General features: G+C 39.9%; 1 protein-coding gene across 4 annotated transcripts in view; it reads left to right on the top strand.

Moving 5' to 3' along the window:
* Positions 1-13,868, top strand: part of Nrg (Neuroglian) — an 82,729-nt gene that overhangs the window by 49,913 nt on the left and 18,948 nt on the right. For all 4 annotated transcript variants that reach the window (XM_086967998.1, XM_022831958.2, XM_086967999.1 and 1 more), the window contains one exon: positions 6,654-6,927. In XM_086967998.1, coding sequence (XP_086824124.1) covers positions 6,701-6,927 — 227 coding nt within the window. In that variant the 5' untranslated portion in view covers positions 6,654-6,700. The remainder of the gene's footprint in view (positions 1-6,653; positions 6,928-13,868) is intronic.

The raw sequence follows: 13,868 nt of genomic DNA, 5'->3' as shown, positions 1-13,868 counted from the left end.
TATAATAATTCTGTAATAAAATCGTCAGTGGATACTGCATTATTACAAAAACGCTTCTTGTATTTAAATTGAATTTCCAGTATAAAGAATTGTGTGTATCGTCCATCGTTTATGCAAGTGGATTAAAAACAATAATTTTTTGTTAAAGACGTAGACGAGTTCGCTAAGATTGAACGGGATAGATTAATCTAAAAGGCAAGCATTGTTGAAATATAACGGGAAGTTGGCGCTGCCAATTGTTAACGTTTGAAGTATTCAGTTTACTTAAACTGAATACTTTTTCTTTGAACGAGGAGTGGACATGATGGGACCTAAATAATTAGTCTAAGAAATTCCTTCAAGTTGCTTTTCTCATATATCCGTTTAGGAAGATAATTGATCGGAGGTTTATGCTGGCTTATTTTCCAATGTCTTTTGTGCAATGTCAGCTTTGTTTTCAAGGAATACAAAAACAGGATTGCATGTGATAGCGGGATTGAATCAGCCTCTCCTTCTGTTTCTCCAAACGAAAGCACAAAAAGTGACGCACAGAGCATAACCTGTTGAAGTGGTAAAAATCAGTTTCTGCGATATTAAAATGCGGGGAACTGTTCATAACGACGTTCCTTTAGAGTGCGTCGTCGAAATGCATGTTTCTTTTATGTATAATAGAAAGTTGGAAATAACATAGAAACAGCTACTTAGCGCGAAAGCGCGATCCCAGCGTTATTATACTTTTATTACTTCAGGTATGAGTAGTATAGTAATTGCGGTAAACCACTTCATAGAAAAACTGCTTGCTTCCGAATGTCTTATTAGAACGGGTCAAAAAACGGAGCAAAAAAGCTGGCGGCTTTTCATGGTCAGGCTTAACCGTTATTAGTCGAAAGCACGAGCTTCACCTGAATAGGGAAAGAAAAAGAATTTTCTTGGAGAACGAATGAAAAGGAACGTCTCCTAGCCAGTGCGTCACTTAAACAAAAGAATAGAATGTTTATTCTGCCGATGCAGCCTTGGGTTAGGCACCCCTATCGCGGCAGGATGTCTTTCTTTTTTGACTTCTGACTTCCTGCGAGCAACCCGTTTTCTCGACAGGCGAAACACAGCTTCTTTGTGCCCACAGCCAATATGAGGTGTTTAGCTAACCGAACCAAACAGCGATCGTCGGGATTGTGTAGAACCCATTCGGGCCTTTATTAGCGCTTACCGGCGCCCCACTAGCTGACGTGGCAGCTGAACGCACCAACATATGCTTGTTATTATTATTATAGACCCCCACATCTATTATTTACATTCCAGTTCATACATATTCTTTCTGATATTAAGTGAGTTTATTTTGTAATAGCCCCCTTCTCTCTCATCTATATACAACTATTTTAGTAGCTCGTGTGAAGTAGATGTTGGCAGACCCTTGTTTGTGCATAACAAACGTAAAATGTATGTGCATGTTCCATCTTCAGTTGTGTGCGTGTTGTTTTGAGGAATCTCAGCATGTAAAGCAGCCTTCGCAGAGAAAAGAATGCCATCGCACGAACACACTTTCTCGCGGCCATTGTTTAATTGACGCCTTTAAGACTGTCTGCCCAAGATTTTCCGCGAAATTTTAGAAGTTAAATTATTTTTTACATTGGCGGAATTGAAAAATAGTTTACTAAAGAAATATGCCATCGTTCAATCAATAAGAAATTACACTCTTCCAAGATTTGTCCTAGTCCCCTCAGTACAGGAGGCACATAACAACATGTGTGTAGAGCTGTGGCGGTTCATCTGACGTGTTGTCTTCCTACTATCTTTCCAAACGTTTGACAAAGCGATAATTGCAATTTGAAAAAAAAAAACAACCTGAAAATCTACATTTTATAGTAGGGCTTCTATGGTGACTTCCTTAGGCCCCTCTCAGAAATACAAACTATATAAATATAAAAACCTAATAACACATAAAATATCAATCCTACTTGGATTTTCTTAAAAATCACATCTGTGTTAATGTGGCAACGCCTTAAAAAGCCGGGAAATAAATTCAATTCGTCATTGTACACCAGGAACAACGAGTGTCTGTGAACCGCTTAGCTTGAAGGAATCAGACGTGGCGACATCGATATGGGTCGGAGCTTAAGCTTAATAGTCTCCTTCGTGTGAACGTAATCAAACAATGAGTGAAACACTTGCAGTGAGCTTGATGCAATGATAAGTACGCATCAAAGAACATGAATGTAAAGCTTTATCACAATGCATGAACCCGAACGACTGCCTCGAGTTCTCTGTGTAGCTCGAATCCGTGCATGGCTCAAGTGAAGTTTTCTCGAGACAGCTGGCCGTATCTACCCCTAGATTTCTTGACCTCATGCCACTGAGAGTGCTATCTCCAGCCTATTTACATATGTATACATGTGTATGAAATCGGTGGGCTGGTGTTCCTGCCTCCTTTCTGAGCTTAGTGCAGCAAACAGAGCCGGTTTATACAATGTGGCTCTTTGTGAGAAAGCTGATTGTTGCCAAAATAAACCTTGAACCGAACAGGGAAAGAAGTGACGTGAACGTATTAAGCTACGTCAGAGATGGTGAAAGGAGTTTAACTCGTACTTACGAAATCAACAATGCTAATACATAGATGTGCAATGTTCGTTCGAAATCAATCGATTACCTAACCTTTTGAAACTGTTGTAAAACCAGCCGTCTGCTCCAGAAGAAAATCATTGTAGATTATATCCAGTGGCTATCACAGGGACTCAAGGATGAAAGCAAAGGATTACTATACACGATTAGTTATTTACGAGTGCATTCTGTCAGCCAAACTGTATTGGCACGCGATCGTTCCACCCCAACTAAATGCGGCTGTCGTCCTTGCCGTTGTTACATTTGCTTCGTATTTTATATGTGACCGATGCAGTGTCTGAGGCAGGTGTTTAAACTATCAGTGGTTCCCGTCTTTTCATCATTCGTTTTCGTCGTGTTCCGCATTAACCCGTGGCAAAACCTTCTATTGTTACATCTACGGTGATATTAGTCAATGACAACGGCCACGTTGAGATAAAACTGACTAAATAAAACAACTGTACTATAATTTACAGAAATACTGGACACAACAAAACATCTTTCGCTGCGGATTCTTGTGTAGGTCGAGGTTGCTCACAACCTAAAATTTTTAACCAAGACCTCAATAGAAGACTCGCGTCTGGAAACATTCTTAGAATTAATTGAATCTATAGCCCTGTTAAGTTACGGATTTTAAGGACCTAATGAGATATATGACCCGCTGTTCTAATGATGGTCAATCATGCTTTTTGGCTTGGCGTGAAGTCACAGATGTCTAACATCTTTTATTAGCAGTCCTTTTTTTTTTAGAGTATCTTGTAGTAGAGTTAGGCTCGGGAGATCTGCTTACTAGAGCAGGCGTGTCAACTAACTCGTATACTTTTTATGTACACAAAAGGCGTGTGGCACCCGTAAGGGATCTACTTAAGAAATGCCCAATACTCAATATGGTTTAGTTACCATCAATGTGGCCAGTAATTGACCGTATGAGAATTTCGACAGCTGAATTTGTCTACGTTCTTGCGTGATAAATAAATCAACCAATCGCATTGTGATTGCGTTATTTTAGTATATTTTAGGATGATGTAGCACTCGGGAATTGGTTGTATGCATCACATTGCCCTAAGCTCCTATGCCGCTGCTAGCAAGAGGCTTTATATATTCGAATAAAAATACAAAAAGCGTGTAACTAAATTAAGCAACTATACGCGGTGGTTAAATAAACTCTTTGAAGCTTTAAAGTTAATTTTCGAATGCTAAAGCGAGATATTTTGAATGGTTTTTGATTTACGAAAGCGCCATTACTCTACTACACCACTGGTACGTCATATGTCGATCGAGAAATCGGCAGACGTTCTTAAAGTAATGGTAAACGATGTGATAATAAGTAGAATTCCTTGCCCTCCTGGTAGCTTAGTGGGTAACGTGTCTGCGTGCAAATCTTAGGGACACGTTGTGGTCTAGGTTCGAATCCGCCCCTAGGCGGAGTTCGTTTCACGGTGGGAGAAGAGCCCCAACCATGGAGGTGTAAAAGTGACATATTCAACGACCGGAGGCGTACTAGCGTGCTGTAACCGGATTTCAGTGAGAGTCCAGCATTCACGTTTCGTGTTAATGCTTTCTTCACGTACCGTCGGCGCGTTGCATTCGGTCGTCTAGAGCGAATGTAGTCGACGTGCAACAAATAAGTGGTCGTGTTTAAATCAGCCTGACTGATTAGGCTGGTTTCTGGTAATTCTGCGTGTTTCCATACGTAAAGTGGGAATCGGAAGTGGAAATGATGTGACTGAGCTGTAGAAAATACACATTAACTAACCCCTTCCTCAAAACAAATGTACATGACGCTAAAATATTTACTTTTTACCAGCATCCAGTCGCCAACGTTGCTAACAAATCGAAAGAAAACCTCCCGTTGTCGCCCAGCAAAATCGATAACAGGATTCAGAAAAGGTGTACTAAGAAGCGGGAGGACCGTGTAATTATTTACGAGTTTAGAATGATAGGTTCCGCTCGTACACTGTCCTCCAGAGCAGATTAAAAGACCATGGACTCGCTGTGTCCAAAATGACACGTTGCCAGCGACGTAAAGGCCAGGCTTAAAAGCAGCAGGCCTATTTCCACTAAGCAAACTAGATCATAAACGGGATTGTTGAAAATGGAGAAAAGTCGCTTTCGCAGACAAATCTCATTTTGAAATCTCTGAAAAAGGCCCAGCATGCCTCGACGAACGATTTTCCGAAAGTTGCGCCGTGCCCAAAACTAACATCCATTAAAACCTGTAATGTAGTCTATGGTTTCTGGCAGACCCATTGGAATGATACGTTTCGCACAGTGAATACTTATCGAGAGCAAAATTCTGGCGGTGACTTTGTCTTCATTTACGATGTGGCGTCTTCTCACAGAGCTTGGAATATCCTCAGGTTGCTCGCTGCCAAGGACGTTCAGGTACTGCCATGACTGATTCGACAGACTTCAATCCCATAATCACCTCGAAATTCGTAAAATCACGGGTTTGGGAAAGACAGCAAGTAACAAACGTCCTAGATCTTCCTGGAAGAGTCACTAATATGTAGCAAAGCCTCCACTCGTTGCTGAGACAACAAAAAAGTATCAGAGACCTTAGTAATCAGAGACATGCTTCAAAACGTAGCGAAAGTTATAAATACAAGAGGCGATATCACAATATACGTCAAAATATCACATCATTTATTAGCATTTGGAAAAGTTCCGCCGACTTCTTCATCGACATGTAACATAGCAGTGTAAAGTAGAATAACATCGTTTTCATTGGTCGAAAATTGCTTAAAGATGTCTCGCTTTAATGCTCTTCAATAAAGCTCGAAAGCTGAGCTATTTGATGAAGCACCGACTGTACAACTAAAAATAAAAACGCCTTGATAAATGCTACTGTTGACATTAGTCGCGTTAAATAAATTTCCTACGCAACGCGTATTTCCTATTCAACTATTGGCTGCGTAACTCAATGCCTGATCCAACGGGTCTGGAGTAAAGCGTCAGATGTGATGCTTTGATAAACCTTATTTACTTTTATGTATATACGCAATAATTCGTTATCTCCTTAGGAAGGCAATACATTGGCATTTCACAGCAGTTAATGGTTGAAGTTTTCAACTTCGAACTAGCAGAAAGGACACTCAAGTTGCTAAATGGTATATATAATACGTTTCAGAATTTTTATTTGCTCTCTCCTGTTCATATAGGGTAGCAAGAACCCCATTGATTAGTTCACCTCCTCACTGGTCATCCTAGGCTCTACCGGTGTGACGGGTGGCAGTTTTTAACGACAAATGTTCTTCCAACTTTACATATGTATAGTTTAGAGGGAAGTGTGTATAAAGTGATGAAAGGAAGAGCAGTGCGCAATAATCGTGGTGGCGATCAACTTCTTAGTAGCGGGATGCTTCTGTTTACGCAAAGAAGACAACCGCCCGTTTGTACGCCGCGTTATGCGTGCCTGCATATCGTTGGGTGTATGCTCTATGCTTTGAGTACTGAACCTCGTTATACAGCGATCTGCTACCTAATAACACTTCCTCTATCCGAATATAGGAAAGGCCAATTCAAATTAATACCACGCGTGGAAGATACCCTTTTAATATTAATACTAGCCGGAGAGGAACAAGTGGTGGCGGACGCAAGGAATGCTGCAGAGCAACAACGGGGGAAGCTTCAACGACATTTTTTCATGTCCGGCAGTTAAGCTATACGACATTGTTTTAGATGGATCTTCTCGGACGTATCTAATTTTTGCCTCAAAGACCTACGAAGCGAAACGGTGACCACTTCCCAACGCTGAGATTTGAACTAGTGATGGCTGCATATTTACGCCCACCATGGCAACGCAGTGCGAAGGATGTACTGATTCTACTCGATGATAGTATCAAGCGCAACTATCGGTATATAGAAGGGTCAAATCGAATAAAAAGTTTTTCCTTTGTCGAGGTTGTTATTTACTTTGACAAAAGCGGATCCGTAAATATGAGGCAGGGTCCCCCCTTTTTAGTACAATAAAATGTTGTTATTATTTTCGCTAACATTATTATGTGGTAGAACGAATTTGTCTCGCTCGTGAAATGCGGCAATACTGAACGCATCCTTTTGCTTTGATATTTTTGCAGGGTCGCTAAATAGTTCACACCTACCTGACTGAAACAGTTCTTGAAAAATGTCACCTACAATAACGATTTCCAACGTCCTCACCGTGGGTATTGCCCCTTTACTGCTGCTGTTGACAACGGTAGAGCGTATCGAGGTGCAAGCACAGGTACCGCATCCTCCAATGATGATTAAGCAGCCCGACCACGAACAGCTGTTTCAGGTAGCCCAAAGCCAGGACGAAACCGATAAACCTTTCGTGCTGGAATGCGAAGCCGAGGGAACACCGGAACCAGAGTAAGTCATATAATTTATACACTATTTAAAAATATCTTCCCAGAATTAAATCGGCATCCTCACTTTAGTTTTTTGAAAGACATATGTAATGAAGACTAAGCTACTTATACAGTAAAACCGCTTTAATATAATTGGGAGTCGTCTGGTCCAGATGGTGCACCAACTATTCTAGCTATCGATACGTACGGTATACTTAAGATACTGACTAATTGAGTCTAGAATCTTGAGAGTGGTAAAAAAATGAGGTCGTTAATTCACGCAGATAAATCTTTCGCCATTTGTTTCGCAAAAAAAACGAAAAGAGGATCTATGCGTGACGGAGACCATAGCAGAGGGGTCCTATTATGGATAAAATAACGAAAATAAGCGGCCGTCGTACAGCATTTGAGGAAGCCTTTACGAATATGCAACACTAAATGTGCTTCTGTTCCAGGGAGTTTATAATTATCGCAACAGAGTCACAAGCCTTTTCTGTTACTCCACTGCAATAAACTAAAAGGGACTTAATTATTTCGCACTTTCTAGTACACCTCGAAAGAGTGCGCTAATTAAGGTGCTTTTAAATACATATTTGTTTAGCAGGGACCTGACCTGAGACCAATTTTTCCAGAATCATATTGAACTTTTTCATAAATGCTAGTTTCGTTCACACAGATTGTGTGCACACCTTTCTATAAGCAACTGACTTTGATAAATTTTACTATCTGCTGTCAAATTGAAGCTTATTCCGAAATCCAAGTGTAGCCCCTCACTGACGATTGCTGCAGAATTAAGCAGAAATCTGTATACTATGTTGTCCCAAGTAATCAAGCAGATCGAAACTTTTTAAATAACTTACGTTCCCCACTACTGGCAGATACAACTTACCTAACTATCTTCGACTATAATCTGATTGCGTCTCGTCAGAAAATTAGTTTAGATCCAATAAAATCATTTATTGCTAAAAACAAACACTCAGTAATTAAATTTCTCAATAAATACTTAAGCTGAAAGCAGTAGTGAAACGCACTGAAAATTAACGCTATTAATAGCAAAAGAACAGTGCTTCACTAGTAAGATCATTTGAAGAATAAACAGAGGGAAATTGAAGATTACAAAGGAAACTATTACACTAGAGACCTTAAACGCACTGTTGGTTCTTTTTTTGTATTCGTTCGGTTGAAAGGTTTATGTGCAGCCTTTCCGCTCGTTTTGTTCAACTTCTTAGTGCGATTGCACAAGTAACAAGCTGTTTAGTTGAAAGCCTCCTAAGGCCTGGCTATTTTATCATTTTTCAATGAATTCTACCTGCGCTTTAGCCTTTGATTTTTACATATAGAGAATGACAAAATTTTGATGTAAATATTTACCAAAAATCTATTGCTAACGATACGCAGCTTGAGCTATTCAAATTTTTCGAGCTGCTGAAAAATATTAGGAGGATCTGCTCGAAGTTAGGCAAAGTTCATCTATCGACCACCTACCTACCTAACTGGTCCTACATTGGTTGCCCCTTCTTTAACCGGTATATTCGTATTCATTTGTTAGTGTGTGTATTATCGAGCCGATGAGCGGTAAGAACAATCGTTGCCGTACGACGGCTGATGAGCTCGCGATTATCGTAATATCCCCACTCCCGGGAATCATACTTGTGTCCTACTCTAATGATATGTAACTATGGGATCGTGGATAGGATGGATGAAACAATTTCGATCCTGGTACATCAATGACTGTATTTTCGCTGTTCTTGATATTTCAACGATGGCTCGCGGAAAAATTACCGTTCTTCAATGGCGATTTTAAAAAAAGAAAGGCGTATTTACTATACGTGTGTGATCAACTAAGCAGATTACACACGTGTGACAGCACCAGCTTCGAGACATTATTCCTTGTACCCTCTTGTTGTTTGGGTTTGCTACTAAACGGATAAATTTGATTAACTTGCTCATTTCGTCATGCCGTATTTGATTGTGACGATGTCAGCAGACCTGTGATGCGATCAATACGTATCTTTCCAACGTTCTTTTCGAACCTCTTGCTCAACCTTCTCAATACGGCCACAGGAAATTTTGACAGCAAACGTTAGCGTAAAAACAAGAATCAGCTGTGTATTTTCATTATATAGAGCTCACATTGAACTAATGTGATTTAGGTTTCGAGGCCAAGTTTAGGTCATCTTTTTGTATGAAGCTATATAACAACGGACAACAGTTGAACGGTTGACTTCCAGCCATCTGGACTTACGAGTGTAGCAAATGATGAGCGAAGTGCATTGAAAGCAGCAGATTTAAGCGTAACTATGTTAGTGTGACTGAGATCGAGATTGTTTTTTCAAGATGTGTTTAGAACAATCGAAGGCAGTTAGAAGGAGGAGCGTAGTTAACTTCGTTCGCCATAACTCTGCCACACTGAATTAGGCAAACCAATGTGCTAAGCCCAGCGAAGCTAGCAACAAAACGAAGATAGATACTAACTTCAATAACTCATAGCGTTGCAGCGAATAGCGCCACCCCAAAAACCGTTTGTTATGTCAGCTTTCGCACAGTCAATTGTGATGGACGCCTTGTAATAATTACACAAACAACATGTTGCTCTGAACCAAACTATCTCTTATTGAAATACTGTCTGGGTCGCAGTAATTGTGTATGGAAACATGTCACATATTTAAAGAGTCCAGGAAACTTAATTAATAACACTATCAACAAGCAGTCTAGGTGTAACGTAGAACCTAGGAGAAATTTCGTTTCAATGAAAAAACGATAAGATAAAACTGAATCATGCGAACGCGTACACAGTAATTCTTCTAACTTGATTGAGTTTCTATTCCATCCGTTTGCTTTTCTACTGACGATCAGATATTAATGAAAGAAAGGTCAGGCGGTTTATCTGTGTCAAAATGATCGCCCATATCGTTACAACTTAAAAAGAACGCAGGAAGAAACGTCTTAAACGTACGCACAGAGGTTAATAAATAAAATGAACGAGCTAAAATTGCTATTCAAGTGCAAAAAATGACGACCGTTTACATACGGTTATTACGTATGTACATTAGATAAATGTTATAGTTCCATGGCAAAAATCTACTAGCTTACTGCCGCCTACTTTGTTCTAAACAAAGTAGCTCTAAGAGCTGCTTTTAGTCTGTGTGCGTTGACGAAACAACCAGTCGGCGAGTCCGGCATTATCGGACCGATTTATAAGGAGATCACCCAGAAATAAGTGTACGGTCAAAAAGCAATTTCCTTATCAAGTGCAGCTGGTTTCGTATAACCCTATTGAATTACGTATAATATTAATTAAAAATCAATCGAAGTAAACGAATGCGATCAGCCTTTGTGTTCCGTTCCCATTTTGAAACTGCTAGCTTAGGACCGTATAAATATAAACTAGCGATGATATTTTTATAAGCTGCAGCTAGCTTGAATTTGATTTAGGGGATTTTCATCTAGGTACGTCATGAATGATCATCAGAATATAAAAACGTGCGTCAGTCTTCCCCTCCGATCTCTGTATAAGAACGAGCACACAATATAAAATAACGAATAAGAACAAAAACACAATAAAATAATAGTGCTGGTTCATTACTAAAAATGTTGCACGGCCATATCGCGTTGGCCAATGTTCTAGAAGGGTAGATATAAGCGCAGACTAAAGCGAGAGCACAGGTTGCAGGAGATCAAAAATCGTGTTCCTAATTGTCACAATGGATTTCGCAACGGCTGTTGCGAACACGAACCGGTTTAACGTTCCTCGACAGGCCACTGGAATACATATATAAGTTTCGCTGCTTGTTATCAAAGACCAGACCCAAAGTCAAAACCACGCACAGTTACCACTACCGTCGCTAAGGGATATAATGTCCAGCAGTTTTCTTACCCTGGGGCCCCAACTTAGAGACGTGTTCTCAACGTGTAACTGAGGTGTAAATGAAAAAGCCTTACCCAGCGGCAACACGATGCTACCATGCCGATCTCTGTACTAGCTGGACTACCGTTAGCTAATCTACTACAAAATGATTTTGCTTCGTATCCAACTTGTACAGAAAATATTGAGACGGGGCATACGCTAGCTGTCTGCTCGTATGAAAGATAATCTAGATTTTTGAACTATGCTTCAACCAGGTGGGCGCAAAGTGAACTATAATAATAATAATGTCTCCTCAACCTGGCAAAACTCATTGCTCCTTTTCGACTCCTAGGACTGCTAGTTTACCGCAGTGATCACTGCAGATTCGCTCCCATATGCCGTGCAAAGAAAAGTGTCGCATGTCCGTAATACTCGATTTTGAAAGTAGTTCCCACGGAACATGTTGTAACAATAACTCAGCAAAAATGAACACTCCTAAATTGTAGCTTGTTTGCATATTCAAAGAAGCCAGGTGGCCTGAAGCAAAAAGAGAACAGACCATTTAGAAGAAGGTCGAGTGTTGTCTTGTCATCTCCCTGTTCCTTTCTTCGTATCAAAAAAAAAAAGTCAGCTGATGCCTTACCATGGACATTTATGCTACACAGCTTCGGTAGTGACTCTTCCTGGTTTTACTTTCTGTCTTCATATATATTAACGTCGTACTAATACTGATTTAAATAGTATTTGCTCAAGCAACACCTCATCTTGGAATAGCGATAGCGACTAAACGGTGCCTAGGATGAGTGGTTAGGCCGTGGAAAAATATATATATATATACAATTAAGGAAAAAAGGTACAGATAATAGTCAAGGCTAATACTACTGTATACGGCTTGGACCAACATGCATGCCGAAATAGGAAACTGAGCGAATGCTTTGTGACTAGGGTAATCATTGAAGGTCTAGTGGGTGAAGAGTCCTGCGAAACTTTCCCGGGTCCCTTTAAAATTGTTCGCATCGTGATAGTTGACTTCTGACCTAACAGAGCAGGCAGACGTTATCGAGCTGTTTCTATTTCGTGACATGACCATAATGTATGGTCCCTAGGGAGACAAGACGAGAATACAGGCAGTAAGCGAGCAGGTCGATACGTTCATCTGAGAGCCATTCCGTCCACGGCTAAAGTGTGTAGTCTACGCACCCTGCGCGGCTTTGGCTGGGATTATACAAAGAGATACTACACCTGTTGTTATATACTATCTTATATACTATATAACAGGTTCGACGCAAGCAGAATGACGATGCAATGTGTCGGATTTAGGCAAGCCCCAGATACAACGAATGATGTTGCATTATACCTTACGCAAAAAGTTAGTTTGATAGGTGAGCGCTTCAAAATGTATCATCTGAACGTGTATTTTGTCTTGTATAGAATTTATATTCTATAGCCCCAAACGTGCAGGAGCCGATCTGCATATAGGTGCTACTTATGTCGAAAACGTTTTCATTGATTCTCGGGAATTTTAACATGTAGCATTTAAAAAAAGGGAGAGAAAACATGTTTTCGAAGAAATTGATGTTACTCTGAATGGCTTTTTTGGAGAGTGTAATATGAAGCAAAAGAAAAACGATGTTTCTGGGTGGTTTTCTCAACCATGGTAACGAAGCTATGAGACATATTAATTTAAAAAATTGCGCAGTTTTTCGAAATTTCAATAAACAAAGTATTGGATCTTCCAAAATGAAAACATTTTTTACTTTCTGCCGTGGACTGAGTTCATGAAAAATATCGGTATAGGGAAGAGACTATATGTACAAAAAAAGTATGAGGACCTATGTTCATTTGTGGCAGCAGACTGATGTTGTACATGCTACTGCAAAATTGGCCAACTAACAACGGCCGTTCGGTCCCGATTTTCCCTGAGACTCAAAAAAAAGGCCTTTATGTATGGTCTAGACAATAAAAGCGTGTTTTCCTAGGGTGCTGTATTTGACAGAGGATTCATACCATAACAGACGTTAGATTTTCATGGTGATATTACCGCCTAAACGAAAAGCAAGATTCGAAGTCATCAGAAGCGTAAGATTTGGTTTGGTTGAAATATACACGGAGGAGTTCAAGTAACACTTGCGCGGAGCATTCGAATTCCGATAAAGGCGGGCTGCCTGCCATAGCGTACACGACTTCATTCTCTATTTTTGCTAGCAGGAGAAAGTCAGTTCTTCTAAAATAAAATAACAACCCCATCATAGTGGAAAAGGATACATTGTTTCTCAAGTTTAAGCGATGATTATCTATTACTTTCTGTGTTTCAAACTTTCATTTTTACGTAATCCACGTTGTTGGCCGGTTTCATGCGGTTCCTGAAGAAATACAAAGATTTCTAGCTGGCAAACAAAAAGGTCTTCAATAGAGTACAGATTTTACGAGCTCGAAAAGTAAACGGCCCAAAAAGCCATTTTTAAAACACCTGAAAATTCTATATAAAGAAAGAGGCTGCCGTTTTGGAGAGCAGCTATCAATCGCTAATTAAATCGTTCAGACAAGCTTCAAAGGTTTTTCTTTTTGGTACATTCGTTACCTTTATGCACCTTTATACTTACTGGCTGTTTTGAAACCTTGGTTTCAATCCAAAATTACGCCGGAACTTTTTTGTATGTAGCTCACTTGATGACGCGTTGATAATTTTACATTTACCAATATCGCTCAACGTATGGTTACCATTAAAACATGATTTGCGGATTTAAAGAGGGGTATTTTGGATACAATGGTGGTTGAACTGTAATCATATCGAACGATAGTTATATGGAGAAAACATAACCGTTTGGAATGACACATACGTTGAGTATCTGTTGATTCAGTCCTGGACACAACTCATAAGGAAAAGTCCGTATTTAGATATCCCAGCCTGTAGATGTGTGGCCTCCCACTCCTTGTATTGAAGTAATGCCACTTTTTTTATGTATGGCACGTAGATATTCGGTGTAATTAATGGAAAGAATCTTGCCAATCTAAGACAGTACAGTCATTTGTTAATCAAGCAGAATCCAGTTCGGGTGTTACAAGGACCCAAAAAAAAAAGAGCCTGAAATTAATTTCCAAATAGTAATATCGTT

Source organism: Varroa jacobsoni, unplaced genomic scaffold, assembly GCF_002532875.2.
Source record: "Varroa jacobsoni isolate VJ856 unplaced genomic scaffold, vjacob_1.0 scaffold_361, whole genome shotgun sequence".
Taxonomy (NCBI): domain Eukaryota; kingdom Metazoa; phylum Arthropoda; class Arachnida; order Mesostigmata; family Varroidae; genus Varroa; species Varroa jacobsoni.
This window is presented reverse-complemented; position numbering and strand designations above follow the sequence as displayed.